Below are 26,774 nucleotides of genomic sequence, written 5' to 3' on the forward strand. Positions count from 1 at the left end.
GCAATGTAGCGTCTTGCATCGCTACACGACTTGTTACTTTTGATACTCCACGAACTGTGCAATAGCGAATCCAAGCTCCAGATCTTTTCCCCATACGTCCTCACGTTCCCCATTCTATTCTCCACCGTCCCATGTCCGCTTCAGGCCAGAAGCAGCTCGCTAACGACCTGGAACAAGTCCCTAGATCTCGGAGAGGCAGCCGAGCTTTGACGCGGCGACAGGCTAAGCCTCAGGCCCTTGTGCGGATCAGTCTTGTCATTTCTTGTCCCTCGCTGTCAGTCGTGGGCCCATTGTCCTGCGAGGATGCCTGAACACCCTCTCCATTTCGTGGGTAGGTATAAATCGGCCATGGAAGCGACTCTTCCAAGGCTTGTCTTCTTCGGAGCACTCATACACTCTCTTCCGTCCTTTTCAGCAATCGTCACTCCTTAGACCCGTCATTCGTTGATCGAATACCGCAAGAATGGTCAAGTTTACCACTCTCATGCTCGGCGCTGGCGCCGCAACCATGGCTGCGGCCGCCCCGGCCATCATGGCCGCCTCCAACAGCACTGGCTGCACCTTCACCGACGCCGCATCGGTCAAGAGCAAGAAGACGTCTTGCTCCAACATCATCCTCAAGTCAATTACGGTCCCGGCGGGCGAGACGCTCGACCTGACGGAGCTCAACGACGGAACCACGGTGACGTTCGAGGGCACCACGACCTTCGAGTTCAAGGAGTGGGAGGGCCCGCTCATCAGCGTCTCCGGAAGCGCCATCACGGTCAAGGGCGGCTCCGGGCACGTCATCAACGGCAACGGCGCCAAGTGGTGGGACGGCGAGGGCAGCAACGGCGGCAAGACCAAGCCCAAGTTCTTCTACGCCCACTCGCTCAAGAAGAACTCCAAAATCTCGGGCCTGAATGTCAAGAACACGCCCGTGCAGGGCTTCTCCATCAACTCGTCCGAGGACCTGACCCTTGATGGCATCACCATTGACAACTCCGCTGGCGCGGACCAGGGCCAGTGAGTTCATGTCTTTTCAGGGGAAGTTGAGTGCGTACCTGACTGATTCTCCTCAGCAACACCGACGCCTTCGACGTTGGCTCCAGCACCGGAATCACCATCAGCGGCGCCAAGGTATACAACCAGGACGACTGCCTCGCCATCAACTCGGGAACCGACATCACTTTCACCGGCGGCTACTGCAGCGGCGGCCACGGCCTGAGCATCGGCTCCGTCGGCGGCCGCGACGACAACACGGTCAGCAACGTCAAGATCACTAACACCAAGGTTGTCGACTCGGACAATGGCGTGCGCATCAAGACGGTCTATGACGCCACGGGCAAGGTCTCGGGCGTCACCTACTCGGGCATCACCCTCAGCAACATCGCCAAGTACGGCATCGTCATTGAGCAGGACTACGAGAACGGCTCGCCTACTGGTGCGTCTCCCCTGTGCCCCTGAATGCCCCTGAATGTCGGCCAAGACCGGACAACACTGACATGACAAACAGGCGAGCCTACCACTGGCGTCCCCATCACCGGCCTCACCGTCGAGAACGTCAAGGGCAGCGTCTCCTCCGACGCCGTCCCCATCTACATCCTGTGCGGCTCTGGCTCGTGCAGCGACTGGACCTGGACCGGCAACTCGATCACTGGTGGCGAGAAGTCGAGCAAGTGCTCCGGCATCCCGTCGGCCGCTTCGTGCTAGACGGCTACAGCCATTGCTAGCACCTTGATCGTTGGAATTATGTTGAAAGGAGGAGGTGGTGGGAGCGGCGGCGGTCGTGGTAAAGGGGAGGACTTGATCACTTGTGTCTTTTAGATTCCGCACTGCTTTGCTTCAATGTTGAACACCGCATCGCAGGGCGTTCTCGCGCTTGCTTTCCATAGACGGCGAATAATAGGGGATCAAGTCAGCAGTCTGCCACCTTGTCAGCGTCTCCGGATGCAAACACCTACATGCCTCAACGTCCGAAAGACCCCAGTCCCCCTTTCCCCTGTGCAGTCCTTTTACCTCGTCTCATCTCCGCCCCCAGTTCAGTCAGTCCAGCCAATGCAAAATCAGACGTCTGGATGCACAAGTCCGAAGCACGCCAGCGCGTAATGCCGGCCAGTGCGAGCATCCAGCAAACAAGGCCGGCCAGGCAGCCTGACATACGCGCACGCATCCAGTCCTTTTTTTCACTGCCAGGTACCGCTGATGAGAGTGCCGACATGACTGCCAGACAGCCAGTCCGTGTCCGCAAGGAGTGCCTGTGAAGACTCCTTGCTCGTGCATATCTACCTGCCCGGATGGGCAGGCGGGCAAGGTCGAGTCGGACCGAGGCATCCTGAGGAACGTTTTTTCTGCCGTTTGATGGGTCCCGTTGATGAGGAAGCTGGACTGTAGTTTCGTGAAGAGGAGGTGCGTCTTCGTCTGCCTGTCAACACAGCAGACTGCCCTTCTCGTCGATGTTTGGACTTGTCTCGTCGTAGGTGATGGGGAGATGGTGGGCTTTCTTCGCGCCAGTCTCATCCCCGTTTGCCGTTTGCCGGTTTTCCGCAGCCATCAGGCCTTCCTTCTTCCTCTCGCAACACCTCCACGCACTCCCAGCAGCATCCAGCCAGCCAACCAGTTCGCCAGTCAGCCGGAATTCCCATCACCACGCGAACACGGCACGAGACGAGTCAACTCCTCGTCTCGAACACAGGCAGGCGCGTGGAAGCTGGGCGACAGTGAGAACTTCGGTCATTGCACCTCTGAGGAGGCGCCAGGCAGGGTGCCTGATGACGACCCCTGCACCACGCTCGCGGGGCCCCCCGCCAACCCCCTTCGCGCGGGCCCGGCGCGGCGCAAAAGCTTGGTTTTGCTTGGCCGGCCTAAGGCTGAGAGGAACGAGGTGTGTGTGGGGCCCACTCTACCACTGCCGATAGGGGAGCCGACGACGGCGCTGGGTGACGGGAGAGACCGTGACTCGGTGTTGGTCTTGTCATTGCTCTCAGGTTGCTTGCTGGGACGAGAAGAGGAGAGGAAGGAGATGGGAGAAGGAGCGGCAGAGGGCGCGCTTGCGTTTGGCTGTTTGGTCAGCGTGTCGTCGTTGGAGCATTCGTGCATGCGTGCAGTTGGGGCGTCCAGCGCTCGCTGTTGGCGCCACACCCACGCGCGCGTCCGCTTATGCATGTTTGCTCCCACGCGCCGCTTGCTGGCTGTCTGGTTCGTTGTTGGTCAGCGCTGGATAAGAGTCGACTGCGTTTGCTGGAGGTTTGGAGTTTCGCAAAGCGCGCGCGTGCAGCGACGCTTTGGCTGAGGCTGCCTGACAGGCTGGATGGACCGTGGCTTCGACAGGTGGTGTGGACGAAAAGAGGAGAGCAGAACCTCGCGAGCGCCCAAACAGCGAGGAAATAACAAAAGTTGAAGAAAAGAGGGCCGCCGTCCCAGCAGAATCAGCAGTTCAACAAGGGATTTCGCACAGCCCGCCCCGTCTCCCACGTCTCGTCTCATCCGCCACTCGCCTTCACCTCCGCTCTCTGCGCGGGGAAACCCACAGCGAGCATCAACCGCTCTGGCTCGCCCACACCTACTCCCGCCGTTTGCCTTCCCCTCCCTTCCGCAGCCAAAAAATACCGCAAACGCAAGCACAACGACGGTCGAAGGAGGCTGTGTCGCCAGCGCTGGGAAATTCACAGCGATTGCGACGTTCGACGTTGTCGAAAATTGCCGCAACGCGGTAGTGTGGGTGGGGCAGCCCACAGCGAGCCAGCCGAGCGACGGCGAGCTTCCTGGTACGGTGACCTCAGCAGTCAGCCAGCGGTCCTCGTTGCGCGTCCTGTGGTTGGTTGGTTGGTTGAGTGTTGTGGTTGTGCGATGGAGAGGAGGGCAAGCCATGGATGGAGCGGGAAGGTCGCAGATCGCAAGCGGAGGTCGATGAGAACATAGCTGGTCCTTGCTCTGGCTGCGGGCTGCGCGCGCTGAACGCGCTGCTCTCCCGCCCGCGGGAGATGGGCAGACATGCGGATTGGATGGACTCGAACTTAAGCTTAAAGCACATACGAGAGGCAAAATCATGCTTATTCCAAAGGCTGGACGAGAAGGGTCGAGGCGTTCAGTATCGTCGGTGGCGGAAACGCGTCTTGTTGATCACTCGCCAAAGATACGAGCCATCTGGCATTTGATATTCGATCTCACAGTGGGTATCGAAAGAACTGAGATTCCCGGGTCTATTCGTAGCAATGAACGACTTCTCCCTGAGCGCAACCGTAGCTTTGCACAAACGCTCCCTGTGTGCAGCCGCATTCCCAGGAGGGCTCATCCCTTTCGACCACCTCTGTGATCCTTTGATGTGGAAGATAAGCAGGGTATTGAACTCTTGCTATGTAGGTGATGTCATTTACAGGATTGCGCATGTACAAGAAGCCTCCTTCGCTGTTCCGCCGTAATTCGTCATCGTAGCAATCTATATATGATGCAATGCAAACAAAACGCCATTCCCAATGCCACGAGCTACCAAGATATTCACACGAAGTAAGCTCATGCCGCCCCATACAGACTATTGACCGCCATCGCCAACGCTGCAACCTCCGTATTTGGCGCCGATGCGTCTTTATCCGATGCGCCAAAGAGGTCCATGTACAAGACGTTTGGATACGATTGGCTTGTAAAATTGACAAAAGCCTGCTGGAACAGCGGCTCGTAGGCCTTTTCGGCGAGCTCGAGGATGGACGTTGCGGCGTTGATAACGTCAAGAGCGTCTTGAGTTAGGGTCCACGAGAGCAAAAAGAATGTAGAGTCGGGATTCTTGCGCTGAGTGTGCAGTTTGGACAGCTGGTCGGCGACCATGGTATTAAGATCGTTAGAGTCGGCGTAACTGTTGTAGATGGGAAACGAGTTGCCGCTGTTGACGATACCGGCAGTGAACGCGGCGCTGGGTAACGAAATTCCTGTTGGGAGCTCTGTGACAAGGAGAACACATGGCCCATCCCCGATGAATGAGGACAGCGTCTTCTTGCTGAGGTCCGTCGAAGTCGTCAGACCCGTCGTGTTCAAGCGGTGATTGATCTTTTGCAGCTCTGCGAACAGAGTCTCCCAGTTGGCCTGCGAAAAGTCGGCATAGTCGCTGTCGGCATTGTAGGCGTGCGAAATATCGAGAATGACGAGCTCGTTGTACTTGGACGTGAAGTCATTGATTTGCGAGATGATTTCGGTCAGAGACTGACCATCGGCACCCTGCCAGCCGAGCACATCAACGTCACTGTAGTGTCCAGTCTGGAAGGATCCGTTCCTTAGTATCGGCCGAATATCGAACCACCTCGAGCCCGCCGTGAGCTGCGTCGCGATATCGAACTTTTGCGTAATGGTGTTTTGCTTCGTCACCAGATCAGTGTGTGTGCCAAACTTAGACATGCCTGCATCATGACTGCCAGGCATGCAGATATGGCGGATTTGTCGATCGCCAAGCAACGCCAGGTTCTGATGCATCCAGTCCACTGACGCGCCATTCGAGGTATAGCTCCCGTCAGCGCCACCCAGCACCCAGTTGACATAAGATCCGCCGTTCCAGCCGAGGTTGATGGTGCTACCCTGAGCGTTGTTTTGCGTGGCCAAGTCGACTAGGTAGACCTCGAGGTTGAAACCGTCACGGTATCGGGCCTGGACTTGGAAGCTGGAAGAAGTGCCCCCCACCGCATAGACAGCCTCGCCGGCGTCGTCTCCCAAGCTCTTACCGGCCGCAACATGCCACTGGACGTAGACTGGCATAGATGCTCCCGATGCGACTGTGCTGGGAAAGGACCAATTGTCCATTTGGTAAGAGTGCGAATACGAAAGTGTCCATGGATGCGGAGTTGCATTAATCAGCTCGACGTAGCCGTTCGACATGGCTGATGGTACTGGAATAATGTAAAGAAAGTGTAGGAAACGAAGGAACGAGAGACTGTGGCCTACCTTGACCCATGGTTGCAGCAGGAAGAGACTTATAAGGGGCGGAAACAAAGAAGCGCGGGTGTAGCTGGGGGCGCTATGCATACACAGCCCGGATCTACGCACATTTTTCGAAACACACGGACTAGACAGCTCCTTTAACTGTTTGGCCAAGAGGTCGAGGAAAGCGCCTCGAGGACGAGGCGTATGGACGAGGATGCATGTCGAGAGCGCAAACAAGTCCCGACTGACAGCCAATCGCACGGGAGAGGACCATGTGAAGCAGACGAGGCAGAGAGAAACATGATGAGGCAGAGAGGGGCATCAGCAGGCGCCGAGTCGATCCTAGTGGAGAAGGTGGCAGAGCAGGGTGTCGAGATGGCGGCTTCGTAAGGCGAGCGGTGAATGATGAGTGGACGGCCACGCAGCCAAACGGCAGCACGTGCATGCGAGGATAAGGACAGACACGACGGAGCGCCAGACGAGGCAGCGCGTGGCTGGACGCAGTGGCTAGACCAGGCGCGGGATAGAGGATGGCGATGGACGTGATGGTGTTGAGGGGAGCTGGGACTAACGCAGCGACTGACGTGAGGAGCCGAGGCCGTCGACATGATCCTCCCCCTTCGGTCATGGTCCGCTGCTGCACCATCCACCATCCACCATCCACCATCCCCTGTCGGCGTCGCCCTCCCTCCTCAACACCAGACTCGACCAGGGCATCCTCAAAGAGCCGTCCGTCGTCATTCTTAGCCAGGCATCCGAGCCGACGGGGTCCAAGGTCGCACCCCACCCGAACCAGGGCTCCGGCGGCCCGTCCCCAGGAACCTAAGCTACCACCCAACACAGCGCCCGCCCCGTGTTGACGCCCGCACTTCGCGTCCGCGTCCTCGACCACCGGTATCGCTCCACCGAGCGACGCGTTTCTCCTGTTATTGCTTTTGTCCGGCCCGTCGCCTACTTCAAGCCCTCCCACTGCTGTGCTCCGCATTGAGACACCACGCGCCCCCCATGGCCTTGTCACGCGAGTCGAGCCCCGCCGCCCTCTTTGAGCCTCCAAGCTCCCCTCCGCCGCTGCCGTCTGATTACAGCCGGAAACGCTCGCGGTCGCCCACCCTCCACGACCACAGCCAGGGGAGCTCGTCGAGCGACGCCTTTTTATTCAGCAGCGACGACGCGCCCGAGGGCGTGGAGAATTACGAGATCCCCAATCGCAAAAAGAGACAGTACGTTGGAACGTGGTGGGCTCACGAGGACAAGCCTGCGAGGAGCCCTAAGCGAACCCCGAGGCCACGGGCTAAGAAAAAGCTATCCAGGAACAATGACAGCGGTGTCTGGCTGTCGAGCGAGTCGTCCGACGACTCCGCCATTGAGCGTCTGGCCGCCGCTCCCCGTCCAGTCCTGTTTGGATCCGTCCCGCGAGCTCAAAACCCACCTACTGAACAAGACAATGCTGCCGGACACGCAAGCGCCAACGAGAAGATCCAAGCATGTCTGGAGAACGGAATCGAGTCGGTTGACCTCTCGTAAGCTACCCATCGATAGCGAGAGGCGTCTACTAACGAATGCAGTGCAATGCATCTAGGCTCGATTTCCGACGAACTCATCCAGCCGCTCGCGCAGCTCATCAGAAACCCTCGGGTTGGCGCCGAAGTCCCAAAGGAAGACTCGTACCAGTCCTTCACCCCATCATTGAAGATCTTCCTCTCGCAAAATGGGCTTCGAGCCGTCCCCATGTCACTGTGGAACCTAGAGAACCTGTCAGTATTGAGCCTGCGCAACAACAAGCTCGAGGAAATTCCGCCTGCCATCGCGAACCTCAAGAATCTCACGGAGTTGAATCTGGCTGGAAACAAACTGCGGTGGTTGCCATGGGAATTGCTTCGACTTGTCGCTCCTAGCGGCAAGTTGACATGTCTCAACGTGACCCCAAACCGCTTTTTTCAAGGTGGAAAGTTCTCGGGAACGCTGGAATTTTCAGATGATTCCCAGGAGATGGTGAAGAAACTTTCCGACTTCAGGGAGGCCCTCGATGACCCCGAGCAGGCTGCATCACGAGAGCAAATCGCCTGGTCCATCCGTTTGTACGAAACTCTCCTTAAGCGCATGGAAACTCGCGATCCCGCGCCAACACCGCGCCACGAGTGTCCAGCTTGGAAAAGGGAACCAGTGTACATCACGAGCACTCCAGTGGCCCGGATGGATTTTGATGGATCCTTGCAAAGGAACTCGCCCGTTCCCCCCTCGCGCGCCTCTCGCGACGTCTCCATTTTGCCAGCAGCAGGTGCAGGCCACACTCCGGCCATGGAGCTCGCCAACCTACCCAACAAGACTCGCGTTCCGTCCCTGTTTGAACTTTCCCTCCGCGCCGCTGCCGGCACCTCCAGCCCACACACTTTGCGGAACTTTTTTTCAGACGAGTCTTCTCCCAAACTTGTTGTTCGCGGACTTGAGGAAATGGAGCGCGCCCTGAACGCAGGGGGTCGAATCTGCTCCGTTTGCAGCAAGCCTTACATCCAGCCTGGGGCCGAGTGGGTCGAGTATTGGCACTATGCGGACACGCTGTTTTGCGGGGCCGAGGACTCGTTCCTGCCTTTCCTGAGGCGGGCTTGTTCGCTCGGCTGCGCAGCGGCAGTGAATGGCGGCGAGGTGCAGCAATAGACCAGGGACCGCGTCGATGATGCTCGAAGCTGGATTGAAAGAGGCTGGTGCGTGGACCCAAAACCGATGGTGCAATTGTCGATCGGGCTTTCACAAACCTTCCCCCGAAACGTGTACTCTTACAACCCTGCCCGCAGTCTCTCACTGCACTTTTGTTATCTCGCACGGCGTTTGGATGGCTGGAGTCTGGCCTGGGGCGTCCCGGAATCGGATGATGGACACTGGATGGCCTGGCTGCGATACGGCCGATCCCTTTCTCCTTGATTGCTTGTCGGATTCTTGCAGATCAGTCCTTGATTTTCCTCTCTAATTTGTTCCATTTCCTGGGTTGACGCAGGACGGGACGGGACGGGCGGCAGGTCTCGCGGCGTTTTGAATGGTTGGATTGGTGGAAGGAGGCTGTGTGTTGCAAAATACCTCGTCTACCTACCTCACTTTCCTTGTTCTCTTCCTAGTCACCTCTGTAGTTTGGCTCGACCTGATTGATTCGGTCGAGGTTTCATACCAGGGTCTTCCTAATTTCAACCACGGTTCCCACGGGCGAACTGCTGCGATACTGTTTACTCGGAATCCGGCCAACCGAAGCGGGAGGATTGCATGACATGGCATGACATTGCCGTCTGCAGGAAATCTCTGAAAGGGGCAGAAAGACGGCAATGATGACGATGGGCGGAAGTACGTCCTGCGCAATGCGTAACGGCGACAGTCCTTGCATGCCGGTGGTGCAGGTGGAAGGTTCGTCCCGCCGCCCCGCGTCGGACCGCGACCTCGAAGTGCATCAAGTCTTGTGCTGTATCTGCAGCTGGCCTGGCCTGCACCAAAAGAACAGGGTTATGGTTGGAGTCGGAGGTTTGGAGTGGCAGCGCTATCAACTCCTCGTTGCTTTTTCCCCAGTCAACCCCACACCCATCTCCACACCAGCAAATCGCCGACCGCCAGCGCCCTTTATCCGTCACCGCCAATTGACGTTTATCATGCATCCGCATTGGCGGGAAAAGGCAATTCTCGACAGAAAGAGCCATCGTCCATCAACCAACAGAAAAATTGCGCTGGACGCTGCAGGCCGCGACGTCATGGCTCCATGCAAGGAGCGTTCTGTCGCCTTCAACGCAACGCGACGCAACGCGCTGCCGTCTCCCCTATCTCGTCGTCTCGCCTGATCAGTCCTGCACTCGCCCGTTGCCGTACGACTACGACTGGGCCAACTTGTCGACGGATGCGATGCCGGGCGCCCCGCTTGAGCAAGAAAGCACCGTTTCCTCCTCGACGACTTGCTGAATCGATTGTCGCTCACTTGCGATTGGCCACTGAGCCATGCATTGTCTGTGAATTGCATGCAGGTACCGGCAGCCGCAAAATGTGAATGGTCGCATCGGGGACTTTCTGAGGCAGGTCGATCTTGTCGCTTTGAAGGACCACGCCTCGCAAAGGTCACGTCAGCGACCCTGGCCTTCGATGGAGGCCTCAAGAGAGCGGTATCGCACATGTGGCCAATCGGGGAGCATCCATGGCGCTGCTCATCTTGTCCATCCTGGTCGCGTTTTCCCAAAGTCACTTCACGCAGCGTGTTGCGCACTGCATCTTTGCATCTTTTTGAAGCTTGCCCTATATTTCGGGCGGGGCTTGTCTTTCTCTTGGATGGCACAAACACTCGCCGCTTGGACCTTTGGATCCTGGACGTCTGGTCTCGACGTTACACGCGCGACTGCAAGACGCGTGGGCACCGTTGTCGTGTCGCTGTGACCGTGCTGTCTCAGCCTCTAGTATTTGCGCATGCGGTGCCCAGGCAAAGCATGAGGGTGGTTTAATAAACAGCTGTGCCTCTCAATCGCCTTGAGCTCAAATTCTGTTGGTGTCGTTTTTGATGTTCGATTTTTGAGCAATCTCCTGCGGCCATTGAGCTCGATTCTTCTTTCTCATTCAATCTCTTATTGTGAGTTTCTCCTACTCCTGTGTATCTGATGATCTATACTCATGATTGGTACAGCTTGACCGTAGGACTCTGCTCCGCGTCTTTCGTTCGACTTGCATCCGGGAATGCGCTTTGACTCGAGCGATTCATCAGAGAGCAGGTCTGAGTCGCCTGACCCATACCTCGTCGAGTTCATGGAGCCGGAATGGATGGATGAAGCGGACGACGATCATGCATCAGAGTCCTCAGAGTCAGAAGAATATTCGCCTGGTCGGGAGCAGGCGATGATAGACTCTATCTACTTCAACCCCGAAATACCGCGTGGGTCACCTGAAATCGGCCTTCCAACGACACCGGTCCTTAGATCGAAGACGACCGAAGAGCTGGTAGCCCGAGAGCCTGGCGAACAAACAGTGAGCACCGACAGTCATGTCTACGACCCAGTAATGTCACCGACCCCGCAGCCGCGACGTGTGGAGATTCCGGAAAGCTCTCCATTCAACACAGACTATGCATCCTTCCCGTCGAGTCCATGCTCCAAGGACTGCGACTACGAGGACGACGAGCCGGAGACAGTTGGCGCCGACCCTGACGATCCTGAAGCCCTATTCAGGCCGCGACGTCCAGAATGGTACCATCCCCACACGAACATGTCGAACCAGTATTTCGAAAACAACAAGAATCCGCCTCAGCTACTTGAAGACTACGACCATTGGAAAAAGGAGACAATGACAGTGGTTCTCATAGCCGGGTTCAAAGAATTCGCCAATGGCAACCTCGACAACCATCGGGATTCCATATTCTTCCGGGCAGGCGACCGAAAGGCCTTTGGTATCATCACGCGTGCAATGGAGAGAGGAATACCGGGGCTTGAAGAGGCGGTCGAAAAACACGTTCGGGACGGCAACTCATCCCCTTGGCCGATGCGCGATTGGGTCATTGCCGGGCGATGCGCGCGGGACCCCAAGGGAAAACGAGGGCTGCTTCCCGCGGAGATTGCTATCACGTCGCCGGATGCTTTCAACATGACGTCGAAAGACCTTTTGCTGGCTTTGGACGAAGTTGGCAAATGTGGTTTGAATACGCCCGAGTCCATCTCTCCTGGCCCTGTGTTGAATGCTCCCGGACCCTCTACTCTTCCTCCCGCTTCTTCTGTCCCTCACCTTGCATCAAATGCTCCTGGAACTTCTGCACTAGCTACTACATCAGCTCCTGAGCAAGCTCCTGAGCCTGCATCGACATCGAATGCTCCTGGACCCTCTACTCTTCCTCCCGCGTCTTCTGCCCCTGGCACAGCATCGGATGCTCCCGGTCCCCCTACACTAGCTACCACTTCGGCTCCTAACCCTGCGTCGAATGCTCCTATACCCTCTACACTTACAATCGCCTCGAACCCTGGTCCTGCATTGAATGCCCCCGAACCCTCCACTATTCCTCCTGATTCGGGTGGCACTTCATCTGCCCCTCCCCCGGCCTCTCACCCCGGCCCTCCGTCCGCTGATCCAACCGAACAGTGGTATAACCGCCGAGATCGCTACATCGAGGAGCTAGACCCAGAGGAGGTCTTCGCGCAATGGCGACGGTTCTTTTCCAGCAGCCTCTCAGACAACGGCGGGTGTGTCAAAGACTTTGCCAAACATTTGGACCAGCAGTGCTACGACTTGGAGATCTTTCGCAACCATTCCGAGATCCCCATATGGGTGAAGAAGATGCAGTTTCTTCACGGCCTGCCGGAGGGATTCGCCCGAGCCAAAGCAAAGTTCTTGAGAAAACATGGGCGACGGCTATTTCGTCAGGATCCCGAGCGCGATGGTCAGGGCCGTGTAATGGAGGGCAATGCTAGAGCTGTGACTTGGGATTATTTGGTCGAAGAGATGGAAAAGGAGGAGGCGCGTCTGCAGGGCAAAAGAATGAAAGCTATGGAAACAACGGGTTATGAACCAGTGGAGAGATTTTTGGAGGGAGGTGAGGGGAATGCTGATGAGCAGCAGCTCATGAGAGAAACAGCCGAGTCGGAGAAAAAGGCCAAGAAGGACGTGCAAGATTCAAAAACGATATGTCCTATTTTCAAGGAGATTCTGAGGGATAGGTTCCATGTTGCAGCCGAAGGTGCCGCCAGTCATGCCTCTAACGCTCCGCCGACTCGCCAGGAAAAGGTACCTTCTCCTTCAAACCTACCCAACGCCCCTCTCCGCACTCCCTTTTACCAATTCACCTCTTCTCGAAAACGCGCTGACCCAACAAAGGACGCGCTCCCTTCCAGGAGTTCTTTGAAGCAACCGTCGCTGCCAACTGCCAGCGGCTCTTCTGTTGCTGCTGCTGCTGTCGCCGCCGCCGACGCTACCATCGCACCACCTAGGAGCGACAAGTCCAAGGGAAAGTCAACACCGACGGAGAAGGTCAAGACGAAAAAGACCACCAAGCCGAACCCGCCCGACACGTCCAGCAGCAAGACAGCGACTGCGCAGTCCAGCGCTTCAACGAAGAAGGAAAGCGACTCTAAACCACCCAGTTCTTCTGTGACAAAAGCCGTCGATCCGCCCGAAGCACCCAAAGACAAGACCAACCTGGAATTGCCCAGAACGCCTGTAAAAAGGCCGAAGTCTGTTCCGCAGAGCGTGTCCGAAACCAAAAACATCACGTCCAAGCAGCCCAGCACCACCGGGTCCAAGGTCATCAAGTGCGAACCGCTCAAAGTCCCTCCGAAGAAAACCATCAAGCTCGATGCCCCAGTGACCTCCAGCAGCGAAGTTTTCAAACATGAAGCGCCCATCAAATCTGACAGCCAAGGGGAAACGGCAATAATCCCCTGCACCCCTCCTCGGAAGACGATCATCGACCCACGTCGAATCGACGTCGACCCCGACACGCTGCCAGACTACTGCAACACGTGTCGCAAGAGCGGACACGCCGATCGCACGCGGGCCTGTCCGCGCTTCGACCCAGTCAGTGGCGTCATTGTCGGTCGCGACGTCGGACGCGCTCTGTTGCCAGGGAAGACGGAGCAGGGGCGCTTGCTGAAAGAGAGGGACGAGGTTTTGGCTAGGGAGAAGCATGCCGCGGAAAAGGCTGAGAGGAAGAGGGCTAGGGCTGAGATGAAGGAGCGAGAGAAATCAGAGAGGCAGAGGCGTGAAGGGGTGGCGGGAGAAGAGAAGGGCCAAGTTGAGGTGACTGTTCTGGAGAAGCCCAAAAATGCTCCTCAGGCCACGGTACAGGGTGATGGTGAGCCCGCAACGTCGACGAATGCTCCCAACGCCGCTACTCAGGTCGAAAGCCAAAAGAAGAAGAAGTCCAAGGAGAAGAAGGAAAGGAATGCTGTTCGGAGCCTAGCTACCACTCCCGTTGGGGCCAGGAGTGACTTTGGAGACCGAAATCACCCGCATGCTGCGCCCGAGACGAAAAATGGCCTGCCGGTCGCTCTGCCATCTCAGCCCCAACCTACAGCGATCGCTGGCACCAAGAGGAAAAGTGACGAGGTGGATGAGGCGGCGGATGCGATTGAGGCTGAAAGCAAGAGGCGCAGGCAGGAAAAGAGGCGAATGAAGAGGGAGAAGGCGAAGGAGAAAAAGGAGCGCCCACTTGAGTGTCCAGTTGGTGAGTGAGGTGAATGATGGCTGATGGATGAGATAATGGTCTGATTTGGTCTCTTTTCTTGTTCTCTTTCTCCTTCCTCCTCTCTTCTCTGGATTGTTGTGAAATGGAGTTGTCCACTGCTTCAAGATGTCACGTCGCTGGTTGTGGAGTATGTCGAGCTCTCCTAGGATTTGACTACGTTGTTTTATTCAAGCCTGTATTCCCCCGCAGCCTTTGCCTTCGCCGTGGTTACTGATTTTAGCAAGAGCCTCTAACTTGTGATCACGAAAGGAGAAGGTCGTCGCCCCGCCGACTTGTGACTTCTGCTGCCCGTCCACGGCGACAACTTTTCCATCCTGACGCCGAGAGTCTTTTTACCCTGAGGCCGACATGCAGCTATTCTCTTAAAAATCTTCAGCACTCGTTTTGAATCCATCTTTCCCACACATTTCATCCACGCACGCAGGCAGCATGGCCGCACCGACGCGGCTCGACATTGCGCCCCTGTTTCGCCCGGCAGGGAACTCACCTCCTGTCTACCTTGCGCAGTACCTCAGACGAGAAGAGGCTGCCAAAATTCTTAGCCTGGGCTGTGGCGACATTCGCAACGTCCTCTTCACGGCGTATTGCGAACGGGATCATGGTGAGAAAGAGCTTGATCGCGAAGACTTCACTTGCTGACCTCGACCAAAAGACAGGCTGCTGGACATCACCTGTTGCGACGTCGAAAAAATGGTGATCGGTAAGATGAGGTCGTCCGCCGCGCGTTGTCATTCGCTGACCTTGGCCACTTCAGCCCGAAACATCTTCCTCCTGTCGATATTCATCGACAGCGAATCGTCCGCCGTTACCGATGCAGCAGTGTTCGGGATCTTCACAGACATGGTTCTCAACGAGGAGACGTTCCAGTTCTTCCGGAAACAAGGAAAGAAGCTCCGACAGCGCGCCAAGACACTGGAAAGATGGCACAACTCGATCTACGGCAAAGTCATAAGATTCTGTGACAGTGCGTCACTGGACCGGGTGCGTGAGGTCTGGGAATGTTACAGCAGAGGAGATGCCAGCGACTACACTCAGTTTGAGACCATGTTGAAGGGGGCCAGAGACGTGGGCAAGGCAAAGGGCGTCTCGGCGGAGCTGCTCATGGCGTCTGCCCCTCTCAACACCGGCCCGCACACGCTCCTGGAGACCATGCGCGAGACTTACTGGAAACTTGGACAACTTGGATATGAATCAGAGGAAGAGGTTAAGGAAGGAAGATTATGGAACCCGACCTTTGGGTGCAGAGCCGCCCACACCGTCATCCATCCAAGCACCTTTCCGCTCGAGGGGTTCCACCTTGCATTGGGACAAGATTTATTCGACGGATTCTCCCCAATGACTGAGCTGCCTCCCGAAGCAGCCAAGAAACTTTCCCAAATGGCACCTGGAATGATGCAATTTTTCGCGTGGTGCCGCGCTTTCCGTCGGGGCTGCCAGGATGGAAAAATCACTCTGAGGTTCGCTGTCGGTGATGCTCTAGCTTTTTGCTACGTGCTGCGCGATCTCCACCCGGGAACCCCACAGCCTGCTTCGAGGTGGGCACCGCGTGGCCGTTTGAAAATGCAGAATATGGACTTGAATAGCCCAGACTATACCCCGGAAGTCAGCTCCGAGCCAGAGGCCTCCGAGGCTAGTGTAACAGCTGCTGGGCCAGGTAAAAAGGGTCCGAAAGCAAAGAGCAAAACGCCAGAAACGAATTTCAAGGCACCAATCCGCTTCAACGCCATCGATACGGGGCGTCTAGTCGACAAGTGCGGCTCGTTGAACATCTTGCTGGCAACAGCGCCACTGCTCGACTGGTCGCTGTCTTCAACACTGGTGACAGAGGCGTCTTTGACCGAGGATCCAAACGAGACAGGCGTTTTGGTCGGCTTTTTCCCAGGGCACTTCGACACTATCGCGCTGGTGATTGGACTGATGCCAGTCGAGTTCTGGTGCAATACAACATCGGTGCCTCCTGTGTCCAGGACCTTCTCGTTGTTGGCGCAGAGGCTGCTTAGGAAGCATCCAACAGTAAAGACCAGACTTTGTTGGAAAAGTTGCATCGCCAACGACGTCATCCTTGATGGCATGGGTCGCTTTTCGGGTCTTTCGTATGGTGCGAACGCCCTTGCTTCGTTTGTCCATATCCTTTATGCCAACATGTTTGGCCCTGGCGAAGGTACTTTACCCCGTAAAGTGAAGAGAGGTTCTCCTTTACTCCATCACACACAAGCAACCTTTGTCGCGTTTCTGGAGAGGATCAAACACACGTCTGTTACCGCGTGGGGCATTTTCGCAAAGGATTTTCTGAGCCAATTTGACGAGGCGGCCAAGTCGACGGGAAGAGGCTACTTCTCCGAGTTGTTGGTTCAGCTGCACCGATTTGGCGTCTTGGACTTTGCCGACTCGCGACGCCTGTTGGGACCACCTTTCGCAAATGCAACCCTCGTCCACGCCACTTTGCGAATTCCAAGGGAGGTTTTTCAACGTCTTTGGGGAATCAATCTGTCAAAGCTCGGAGACCTCCGAGTGGTGTGCACTGTCTGGCATTCGGAGTCGGTAATCATGGACTTTGGCGTCCTCCGCATGACTTTCGGGACCATTCGGGAGTCAGGGCACGTATTTGGAAGAAGAAGCTGGCGCCTCGTCATTGACGAAGACCAAGATGGTTGGCTTGGGTTCTCTCCTCTCCTAGTCACCTTCTGCGCCCCATCGTTGACGTTCTCGGAGCCCGACCTGGTGGTAGCGTTCCGTCTCGAGCAAGACTCCAAGACGGCCGAAGTTCTTGGGCCCATCCTTGGTCCTTCTATGGTCATCTTCGAGACAGGCCTCGACAACGAGGAGGGCGTTTTCGTCTGCTCTGAACCTCCCGTCATCCATTCACCAGAGGACATTACAGATCAAAGGCACGACCGATTAGTTCCTCGCGATCTTATTGCTCCAAGACGCCAGAATCCGACAGGCGCAAATCCTCAGCAGTCGTCTCCTGCAAATGGCACCGTCGCATCGGCATCCGTGGAGGACCAACAGGCCGCTGTAGCTGCTAGAACATCAGCATCCGCGGAAGATCAGGGGGACGCTTCAGCTGCCGGAGTACTTCAAAACGGCCATGACCCAGCTTCTACCGGTTTTGCTTCAAAGGAGCTTCCAGAAAAACAGCTTCAACCAGAGATGCTCTTTAAAGTCAGGCTTCATGTGGTCATGAACGAGGTAGGGGAAATGGGAGCGATGTCCGCACAGCTCTCCCTTAAGTCGGGGGAGTGGAAAATGAAATTCGCCAATGGTGCTAAGGTCACCGCAAAGCTTGCCTCTCCCTGTGGGCTGGCAGTCTCCATGGAAGGAAGCGAATCCTTGGGACACATCCTTTTCCCAGTCCCTTTAATCCAAAGCAAGTTTTTGGTTGTGGGAGATCCCGAAGAAAACACAGTTACAGTGACGGTCGGGCCCGGCGATCCACTCGAAGAGCGGTACGTTCCCATTCTCATGTGGCCGAATTACCTATTCGATGGCACTATCGTGGTCAACGGAGTGTCATCCTTGGCTCTGGACGGTCTTCCAACTTTCGACAAGTCCCGCATTGGAGACGTCGAGGGCTTGAAGTCCCTAATATTCCACATTCTGTCTTCTCCTGAGGCTCGTATACCGCATGACGGCATGGTGCGCAGCTGCGACCCACGCATTAGCTTCAAAAACGACTTGATGGAACTTTTCAAAGGTGCGGCGGGTCTCGACCGGCCTTTGAAGACATTTTTCATCTTCTGCGACGAAGCGAACAAAGACAGATTCATGATCTGCGTCTCAGCCTTGCGTTTCGATATGAATGAACAATCGATCGTACTGGACGCCGCCATCGTCGCCGTTACGGCGCGCAACAGGACTCGGGTGAAGATTTTCGCAAACACGTGTTTCAACAAACACGGCTCTCCTGGCGATGAAGTCCGCCGCATCTACTTCTCGAACCGCGAAGTTCCACTGTGGAACAGGATGTTCGCAGGGGCCGTCGAGCGCGCCAGAACTTGGTCGCACCGAGACGACTGCGAGTACAAAGCCGTTGGCCATATGCCTCTCAGCTACGACGTCTACAAGGAATTTCTGTGCTCGTGTGGCCATGGCAAACTGCCAGAAAACTTCTACCCACGCAATGCGCCTGGCTGGGACAAGCTCCAGGAGACTGCGGTTCGTGCGGCCATCTCGCCATGCTTCGTGTCAATGTTGGTCGAGCCGCAGAGAATGAACAAGTTGGTAGCCGAATGCGCGGGCAGGAAAGCGGACGACACCGACTGCTTCAATTGCAGGAAAACGCCGGAGCAGCTCGGGGGCAAGACGATGAGCAAATGCGCCGGATGCGGTGTCGCAAAATACTGCTCGAGAGAGTGTCAGAAGGAGGCCTGGAAGATGCACAAGTCAATGTGCAGCTTCTACACCGGTTTTGGTAATAACGACCGGGAGAGATGATGGAGTGGTTTTCGTTGGCAGGGGGATGAGTGGATTCTAAAATGGCAATGGGCAGTTCTGGATAGGAGGAGTTGAAAAATGCAAAAGGACAGAGGCTAGTTAGAGGTCGATAGCTGACAGCAGGCGAAAACAATTTGCTTTGAATCCGTTGTCGAGGAGGAGTTGTATCCTGAGGATAAGCATGTCGAAAAGGTGATGTATCAGGCAATTGGCCTGTTGTCATCCCCAAGACACACAATCAACGCCTTCGGCATTCGTCTTTCGAAGGAGAGAAGATAGAAGAGTGGCACGTCTTTCAATCTCCATGGCGCCGAGCAAAAGGTGTATCACGGCCTCTTGGCAACGTCGCCATCAATCCATCCTCTTGCCTAGGTCCCTTCTTCCCCACAAAACAGTGCAGCACAAAGACGGCACGGCTGATTGGGTCATTGAGTCATAGATATCTGTACCCTGGACGTTTCTCTTACTTCGGCCAGAAGCAGCATTTGAAATGGCTCGTCAAAAAAGTGTCCGAGGCCGCCGAAGTGTTGGTGTTGCACGAAGACTGTTTGTGGTTGAAAATGATAGCAGCTTTTGGCGGACTGCCCGGAGCATTGGAAGAGTGGGATAGGGCATAGCATGACTCCAAACGCGAAGCCTGGGACAGGCGGGACTGCCGCCAAGTCTGCTCGCCCGCCACCGCAGGCTCTCCCACTCTTGCGCATTTTTAACCTTTTGGGCGGGCCTCATGGATGCTCCCACTTTTGCCGGTATCAGTCACGTGCGGCGAGACGGTATTCTCTCTCCGCCGCCCGCGTCCACCCTTGGGCCTGCTCCAGCTCGTGTGTGTGTGGAGATAAGCCGCCTGCCCTGCGCCGTCCCCAAAAATGGGTTAGGGAGCTTGTGTCATGACGTTCGCGCTGGGTGGTGGATAGGCTGGCCGGGCAGGCATGCTCGACACGCCAGTAAATGGATACACCATGGTTTTTCTCTTATATTTGCCGGGCATGCTCCTGGCCAGGCGCACATGCACCGGAAGACGTCGAGAGTCTACTATTTTATCTTTTTTCGTCGACTCAAATTGCGGCGGTATCGTGACTGCGTTTTGCTCTACGCGTACCTGGTACTCGCCAATCCGTTCCCGCTCTCGAAAAGAATTCGGTCAACGACACCTCATGTGCCAGCATTGCCTTCGTCCGCGTCTGTCGTCTCGTCCTCTCAGCGCCGCCGCTGCTTCACGGGGCTCGCCATTTGAAGTCACGCGCCACTTTCTGTCGCAATGATGAACTCGCACGACCAACACCACCACCATGATGCAAAGGATGGATCAATCGCAGAAAAAGGCGGCGGCGGCATCGCCGTGGACCCGTCGTCGGCCCATAGCACCAGCAGCGGTGGTGGTGACTTCGATGTTGGCGACTCGACCTTCATCACGGCCGGCTCGCAGCACCTGCACCGAAAGCTGCGGTCCAGAGAGGTGCAGCTGTTTGCCATTGGAGGCGCCATTGGAACCAGCTTGTTTGTGCAGATGGCGTCGGCGCTGCCAAAGGGGGGGCCCGTAGGCTTGTTCCTGGGCTTCTTGCTTTGGGGATTCGTCATGATTGGGGTGAATGAGTGCTTCGGTTCGTTTTTTGCCCGTCAGATTAGAGGACTATTGACTTGGAATGTCAAGAAAACGGAAAGAGCACAGTGCTGACTGCTGCGCAGCTGAGATGGTGTGCTACGCCCCTATTCCCTCGCCATTCATCCGACTTGCTGGATTCTGGGTCGACGATGCACTCCAGTTCGCCATGTCATGGAATTTCTTCTTTAACATGGCTTTCTTGATACCCTTCGAGCTGGTTGCTTTCCGGATCCTTCTATCATTTTGGACGGACGTTGTGCCGGTAGAAGCGGTGGTGGTTATCATCATGATCCTCTACGGGTACGTCGAGCCAAAGAGTCGAAGCCTCCCAGAACTGACGAGGAAGCAGGCTGTTGAACTTGATATCCGTGCGGTATTTTGGAATGGCCGAGTTCTACTTGTCCATCTTCAAAGTCTTTTTGATTTGCATGCTCATCGCCTTCACCTTCTTCACGATGCTGGGTGTGAATCCGCTGGGTGACAGATACGGCTTCCGGTACTGGAAGGATCCGGTAAGCGCTTTAGAAAGACTCCATGGCGGGGTCGCAGAAGTCGTGGCACACAAAACTATGGCTGGGGTCAGTCAAGGAGCATTCAAGCCTCTGAGAGGCTAGGACTAGGGAGCATTCGAGCCCCAACCTACATGACCTCAGAATTGTGTGCCGCGATACGTGCGATCGTGCCTTGCTCCGTTGAGCTATAGCTAACGTCTCAGGGTCCCTGGGTCGAGCACCTAGCCTCTGGCGACACTGGCAAATTTCTCGGCTTCCTCTCTTGTGTCGTCCAGGCCACCTTCACGATAGCGGGCCCCGAATACATCGCGATGGTCGCTGGTGAAGCCGAGCAGCCGCGAACCGTCCTGTTTAAAGCCTTCCGGTCCTTCATTTGGCGCATGCTTGTCTTCTTCGTCAGCTCCGCACTGGCCATGGGCATCTTGGTGCCATCAAATGACAAGACGCTGAACGCGGTGCTTTCGGGAGAGCAATCTGGAAGCGGAACCGGAGCCGCCTCGCCATACGTCATTGCAATGAACCGCATGAACATCCCCTTTTTGCCGCACCTCGTCAACGCGCTCATCATGACCTCGGTCCTCTCTTCTGGCAATGGTGTGCTCTTCGCCACGACGCGAACACTGTTCGGCATGTCTCTCAACGGCACAGCGCCCAAGTTCTTCTCCAAGACGCTCAAGACGGGCATTCCCATCTACTCGGTATTGGCCGGCCTGGCCTTTTGCTGTCTGGCCTTCCTCCAGGTCTCGCATTCGAGCGCGCAAGTCCTGACATGGCTGGTCGACCTCATCACCATGGGTCAGCTCATCAACTACTTTTGCGTGGCCCTCACGTACCTCCACTTCCACGCCGCGCTGAAGAGAAACGGCATCGACCGCCGCAGCCTGCCCTACCCCGGCCGCTTTCAGCCGTACACGGCCTACGTCGCCATGTTCGGCACGGCGCTCATGGCGCTGCTGCTGGGCTTCGACCTCTTCATCAGCGGCAACTGGGACACGACCTTCTTCTTTCTGGACTACACGCTGCTGGGCGCCTTTCCCATCGCGTTTGCCGTCTGGAAGCTGGTGCACAAGACAAAGTATGTGCCCATGGGCACGGCGGACCTGACGGTCGGTGGCCTCGTGCCAGAGATAGACGAGTACGAGAAGGTGTTTGTGCCTAAGCCCATGGGTAGAATTGAGTGGTGGTTGGACCGCGTTTTCAACGGCAAGAGCCATTCGCAATGAGGTCGTCCGTGAAAGCAGATAGATCTTTTGTGGTTATCAAAATGTGTTGATCGTTTGCCTGTTTGTAATCTGCCATCGTGATAATGCGGCTCGCTCTTCGCTTTTGCTTTTGCTCCTGTGTCATACTGCGTCAGGTCGGGGTTTCAATCCTTTGCCGAGGAACGTACCTACTGCGTTTTGACGTAGCCCCAAATACCATCATTGGATGTCAGTAATGGTACACGGATGCTCCCTGGTTGCTTACTTTGTCAAGGTCCTCACATGATTGCCAACAGTGTAGAACCTATCGCCTCGGATGAGGATGACGGCATCCGAAGAATTGCCTTGGGAAAAGTGAGTGTTGAGGCAATGTCTACCTCTTGAAACGATTTTGGTATGGAAGAAACGGAGAATAGATAGAGTGAGGATCGACGACTTCTGAAGCCAAGTCTTCAATACTTTGTGATTGACAAATCGAAAACGCCACTGTATTGATAAAATTGCCCTGCGCTGCGCGAGAAACAAAAGGAAAGTATCCAGGGGGCCCAAGAGCCTACCAAAGCAAAAAGCCGCATCTACCGTGATTCTACCCGTTCCGAAGCAAGGAGGCTTTTTCTATGTCGTATCCCTTTTACCCAAAAAATGCTTTTGAAACAGTATGCTGACCGCTCGTTTTATCTTCTACCTCTATCTTGAACTTTTTCACCGCCCGGAGCTAGAATTCAAAGCTTTCGTCCACCTCGGTCGTCAGGGTGCTGACCCATTCGTCGACAACGTCGCCCGACGCTGGTCCATCGGCAGACGTTGCCATGCCGATATCCATGTTGCTCATTGTGTGGCCGGAGGGGTTCGGGCAGGACATTTGCCGCTTGTGGAGTGCCACGTTCTCCATCGATGGACGAAACTTTGCCGTAGGCGTTGATGCAATTGACGTGCAATCCGAAACCGGCGAGGGGGAAAGTATGAATCGATTGATGGCCGGCGGGCGGATATCGGCCAAGTTTTTGTTGGGCTTGCCGCACTCCTTGGATTCTTCCAGCGTCGGGAGGCGGTTTGTCGAGGCGATTCCCGAAGCTCGGCGCCGCATGTGGAAGAGAGTGGTGTCTCTGTGCTCCAGGGAAGGACTGTAGGATTCTGGGCGATGGTCTCTCAATGATTCGTGAAAAGACCCCTCGGAAGACGTGTCCGACCAATGCGACTGTAATGGTACTGATTTCATCGGAGCGGGCCGGAGCAGGCCAAGGAGACCTGCACTGCTTCGGAATCCTGGCGGAGTGGATTCGAGGGCGAAAGGCCTGGAGGCTTCGATGTTGGTCTGGTTCCAACGACGATGATGAGGAGATCGGTCGAGTGCCAGTGGTGACATGTGCTCGGCGTGTAGCGACATGTCGAGGGGAAAGACGGAAAACGGGCTTTCCGGGCTCTTGACCATTGGGATTGAAGTCATGGTTGAGGATGCCGGCCGCCGGTCGAAGATGGAAACTAAAGCTCTACACGTTGAGCGAGAGGCGGGAGGACTTGGTGTCATACAAACCATCTTACTCGGACACGTCTTAAGAGAAGAGCTGTGGAAAAAGCAAAGTGACGGTGGAGGAACATCTAAGACATTCTCAAGCCATCTTCTGACCGTCCCCAAGCCTTGGAGAGTCAGTGTGCAAACAGGTGTACCAACGGCATCTCATGCGGCGAGAGAGAAGTGTGCCTGGACCCTCGAATTCTCCAAATGCATCAAGAGATTCCGTGGCCCGGGTGAGCCAATTTCACGCAGCGCCGAGAACCTCCCTTACTTCCAACTGGACTAGGCCGTTTGACGTGCACAAGAAATGTGAGACGTACTCATTTACAGGTCCAGTTTCAGCTGCAAGCTGCCGCGTACGACGGTCACGCCTTGTCAAGTAATATCGCCCAAGCCTCGCCGTAGCAAATATCTTATCCCTCTGCACACCATTGACAGCCTGAAGAATAAACGCCGGGCGGGATCGACAGTGGTAAGCTGCATGCTGCCACAGTCGATATTCGAATCTAGACGCCTTGACACCGAGGTTTCAAGAGTACAGTACAAACGCTGTGCATTCGAGCACTTCGAACGTGCCTCGGATAGCCAGCAGATGCAGTTGACCTTGAATTCGACGATTGGTGTGTTTTTAGCAGCGACGAACGAGCACAGCATCAATTTACCTCATCTTCAGACCAGCCAACACATGACACAACAGCGATCCCTCATCCACCACGGTCCAAGCTTTCCTTGGCACATGTCAAAGATGTAACCCACGACCAATGTCTCAAGTACCGATTCTCTGAAGACGGTCTGCTTCACGAGAGCCCGCAGAGTGCTCAGGTGTCTATGTTGTGTTGGCGCGTGCCCGAGGGCCCCCAGCCTGGCTGGAGCGGCGTGATTGACGTCGTCGCCGTGGCGTCAGGAAGGCGAGGAAATGATGGACCGGTGAGGAATTTGGAGCGGCATGTTCCAGTCGCCCGAGCAGACGCTGACACATGGCCAGAGAGAGAATGGTCCCAGCCAACGTTGTCCAAATTTGGAATCGATCGCAAACGGCTTGCGGGCACGGTGGAGTTATTTTGAAGGTGGACGATCGAGGCAAGGCGTTGTGGCGCTGTGGCTCAAGAATGCGGCAGACGCGCGAAGAGAAGAGGACATGTCCGTGTTGACGGCGGTGGGGGAGTGTTGGGTGGTGAGGGAGTGAGTGGCTGACAGCAGATGGATTGTTGTCTTCGGAATGTGGTGGTCAGTGCGCGGTGCTGAGTCACCCTCCAGCGACTCGAGTCCCTTTTCTCTCGGCTGCCCCCAGCCTCTCCGCCCTTCTCTTCTCACCACCTTCCGCTGATCCAGCCTGCGACCTTGCACATCGTTTTGCGTCCGCCACACCATCTTTTCATCGGTCATCGATGTCTCCTCTTGCGAACGCGTTCTTGGTCCATCTTGGATTCTGAATCTTCGCGCCTGCCTGACTCTCCCTGTTGTCACGCGTCGCCTCGGTCGGAACGCTTCTTTGACTGCTCCAAACCTTAACCGCCGATGGCCCACTTCGTGCGTGTTCTGGTTCGGGGCTGTCTAGTATGCCGACCTTGATGCTCAGGCCTCACGTCAGTGGGATCTGTGGTGTGCAGCCGTCTTCTCGTCGTCAGACGAGGGTCTGGCGCGTGTCGCTCACGGGCGGGTATCGGTATCCCAACGTGGCTTCAGGGCCCATGGCTTCGTCGTTCCTCGGGTGTTGCGACTGTTCCCTCGCCTTCGCATCATCTCAATGATGGTCTCTCCTCACTGGAGTTGACCGCCCTTGGACCACCAACGACATTGCCCGCCGGGGTCTGGGAGATAACAGATGGGCGGATGCTTGGTGTCGCGAGCAAGCTTGTTGGATGGAGGGTGGTCGTCTTTGTTTCTGGTGTGGTCGTGCAGGCCGTAAAAGACGCGCCGGAGAAGCCAAAGTCAGAGGGTATCATCAATTCGCGAGCCATGGCCGATGCAAAGAGCAGAGGGCGAACAAAAACCCTAGGGCAAATCAGCCCAGAGAAAAAGCTCCGCAGACAGGCCTCGTTCACAGGCGAACATCCCAGAGGACCACGGCAGAGGACCGTCGAGAAGCCCCTTTGCACACCAGAAGGCGAGTACTGAGCTGAAAGATTCAAGCCCGATGTGAGGTCGTCCCAACGTCCAAGTCCATGGAGTCTGAGCTGCCATGCAGCTCGCCCGGCTTACGAGCTGGTGCAGCCTGGGCGGCGGTGTCAAGACAAAGGAGTTGAGGATCCGTCGAAAAACATGCACTATGTTCAATCCCGTACAGACGTCACGTCGATGGGGAACAAGGCGCGGCTTGAATTCCATCTGTATGACTGGCTCGTCACGAGCTGTCTGCTCAGTCGCCAGTATCTGGCATCAAACCTCGCCCGGCGAACACGCCGGCAAATTCTGTGCCGACATGGCAACTTGAAGCCGACGGGCAAGTCAAGGCCGGAAAGGCAGTTCAAGATTCAAGTGGGATTCCATTGGCGGCCCGGAACACATGGGCGCGCAGAAACCATTGAAGTCAAAATGACGCCGGAATGGTGTGACCGCGCTGGGAGAGACGTCTCTGGCCGGTGAATGGCAAGTCCGAGTCGAGAATTGATGTCAGATCTTCTCGTGCGGCAAAGAAAAAGTCCGAGTCTGAGAGATGCTGAGATCCTCTGCGCAAGAATGCTCCTGAGAGATGTGATCCTCGACGGCGGCAAAGAAAAGTCCGAGTCTGAGAGATGCTGAGATCCTCTGCGCGAGTCTGCGTCAGAGTGATGTGATCCTCGACAGCGGCAAAAGAAATGGTGGCTTCCATGCAGGTTGCGCCAGCAAATTGATGTGCGGCAGGGCAAACAACCCCCAATGACCGACATCACGGAACTCATTCGCATTTGGCCTCTGCCGCGATCAGCTCGGGGTTAGCTAACCCCTCTCACCGGGCTTGAATCCAGCGGCATGCTGGGTGCGCAGATTCAATGCCAGAGTCGCTGTATTGCGACGACGGCCAAATGAAAATGCCTAGATTGCGAAGCAATCTGAACCGCTTACGAGTGGTTTGTCCTGGGCTGGACGAAAGATTCGGGAGTCATGTCCCACAAACTGGCATACGGAGCCGGTCACGGCAGCCCTGTTTTCCTGCTGCACTGCACTCACCTGCCTTGCAGCAGCTTTTTCGGGTGCATTCTCTGGTGCAAGGATTCAAGAAAACCTCTCGGACATCACACTCCGCATCTTGTCAACAGGATGCCCCGTCCTCGGAGTACCCAAAACAAATAGACGCATGCTCCGCGCCTTGCTTGCAAGGGGCGTTTTCTTTTTCCTTTTTTGGTTTCAAAGTTCCTTGTGTTCGCGTTATCTTCGGATGAAGAGTTGCTACGTGCCGCCAACGACTTGTTGCTGAGCTGCGCCTTTGCTACATCAACTGATTGTCATGTTCATTCAG

General features: G+C 55.9%; 8 protein-coding genes across 8 annotated transcripts; 6 read left to right on the forward strand and 2 right to left on the reverse strand.

Moving 5' to 3' along the window:
* Window positions 1-268: 268 nt before the first annotated feature.
* On the forward strand, window positions 269-2,042 carry J3D65DRAFT_636000 (glycoside hydrolase). The gene is made up of 3 exons (XM_066801364.1): window positions 269-1,005; window positions 1,062-1,423; window positions 1,496-2,042. The coding sequence occupies exons 1-3, from the start codon at window positions 464-466 to the stop codon at window positions 1,690-1,692; spliced, it is 1,101 nt and encodes a 366-aa protein (XP_066651840.1). The 5' UTR covers window positions 269-463; the 3' UTR covers window positions 1,693-2,042.
* On the forward strand, window positions 2,024-3,561 carry J3D65DRAFT_96074 (uncharacterized protein). The gene has a single exon (XM_066804278.1). The coding sequence runs from the start codon at window positions 2,354-2,356 to the stop codon at window positions 3,269-3,271; it is 918 nt and encodes a 305-aa protein (XP_066651841.1). The 5' UTR covers window positions 2,024-2,353; the 3' UTR covers window positions 3,272-3,561.
* A 583-nt stretch (window positions 3,562-4,144) lies between these two features.
* Window positions 4,145-6,461, reverse strand: J3D65DRAFT_636002 (PLC-like phosphodiesterase). Its single transcript, XM_066801365.1, has one exon. The coding sequence runs from the start codon at window positions 5,983-5,985 to the stop codon at window positions 4,492-4,494; it is 1,494 nt and encodes a 497-aa protein (XP_066651842.1). The 5' UTR covers window positions 5,986-6,461; the 3' UTR covers window positions 4,145-4,491.
* Window positions 6,462-6,479: 18 nt separating this feature from the next.
* J3D65DRAFT_96180 (uncharacterized protein) lies at window positions 6,480-8,726 on the forward strand. Its single transcript, XM_066804279.1, has 2 exons — window positions 6,480-7,403; window positions 7,449-8,726. The coding sequence occupies exons 1-2, from the start codon at window positions 6,889-6,891 to the stop codon at window positions 8,536-8,538; spliced, it is 1,605 nt and encodes a 534-aa protein (XP_066651843.1). The 5' UTR covers window positions 6,480-6,888; the 3' UTR covers window positions 8,539-8,726.
* A 1,547-nt stretch (window positions 8,727-10,273) lies between these two features.
* J3D65DRAFT_96028 (uncharacterized protein) lies at window positions 10,274-14,273 on the forward strand. Its single transcript, XM_066804277.1, has 3 exons — window positions 10,274-10,471; window positions 10,526-12,606; window positions 12,697-14,273. The coding sequence occupies exons 2-3, from the start codon at window positions 10,576-10,578 to the stop codon at window positions 14,050-14,052; spliced, it is 3,387 nt and encodes a 1,128-aa protein (XP_066651844.1). The 5' UTR covers window positions 10,274-10,471; window positions 10,526-10,575; the 3' UTR covers window positions 14,053-14,273.
* Window positions 14,265-18,866, forward strand: J3D65DRAFT_96318 (uncharacterized protein). The gene is made up of 3 exons (XM_066804280.1): window positions 14,265-14,666; window positions 14,718-14,765; window positions 14,820-18,866. The coding sequence occupies exons 1-3, from the start codon at window positions 14,495-14,497 to the stop codon at window positions 18,500-18,502; spliced, it is 3,903 nt and encodes a 1,300-aa protein (XP_066651845.1). The 5' UTR covers window positions 14,265-14,494; the 3' UTR covers window positions 18,503-18,866.
* Window positions 18,867-19,760: 894 nt separating this feature from the next.
* On the forward strand, window positions 19,761-21,840 carry J3D65DRAFT_679988 (putative general amino acid permease; the record flags this gene model as incomplete). Its single annotated transcript, XM_066803701.1, has 4 exons — window positions 19,761-20,103; window positions 20,189-20,405; window positions 20,455-20,617; window positions 20,821-21,840. 4 exons carry the CDS (start codon window positions 19,761-19,763, stop codon window positions 21,838-21,840), a joined length of 1,743 nt encoding a protein of 580 aa, XP_066651846.1.
* Window positions 21,841-22,195: 355 nt separating this feature from the next.
* Window positions 22,196-23,910, reverse strand: J3D65DRAFT_96500 (uncharacterized protein). The gene is made up of 3 exons (XM_066804281.1): window positions 23,656-23,910; window positions 23,362-23,457; window positions 22,196-23,301 (listed from the first exon to the last, which is right to left on the reverse strand). The coding sequence occupies exons 1-3, from the start codon at window positions 23,657-23,659 to the stop codon at window positions 22,535-22,537; spliced, it is 867 nt and encodes a 288-aa protein (XP_066651847.1). The 5' UTR covers window positions 23,660-23,910; the 3' UTR covers window positions 22,196-22,534.
* Window positions 23,911-26,774: the final 2,864 nt, after the last annotated feature.

The sequence above is a fragment of the Phyllosticta citribraziliensis genome, assembly GCF_038025025.1.
Source record: "Phyllosticta citribraziliensis strain CPC 17464 chromosome Unknown J3D65scaffold_11, whole genome shotgun sequence".
Classification (NCBI taxonomy): Eukaryota; Fungi; Ascomycota; class Dothideomycetes; order Botryosphaeriales; family Phyllostictaceae; genus Phyllosticta; species Phyllosticta citribraziliensis.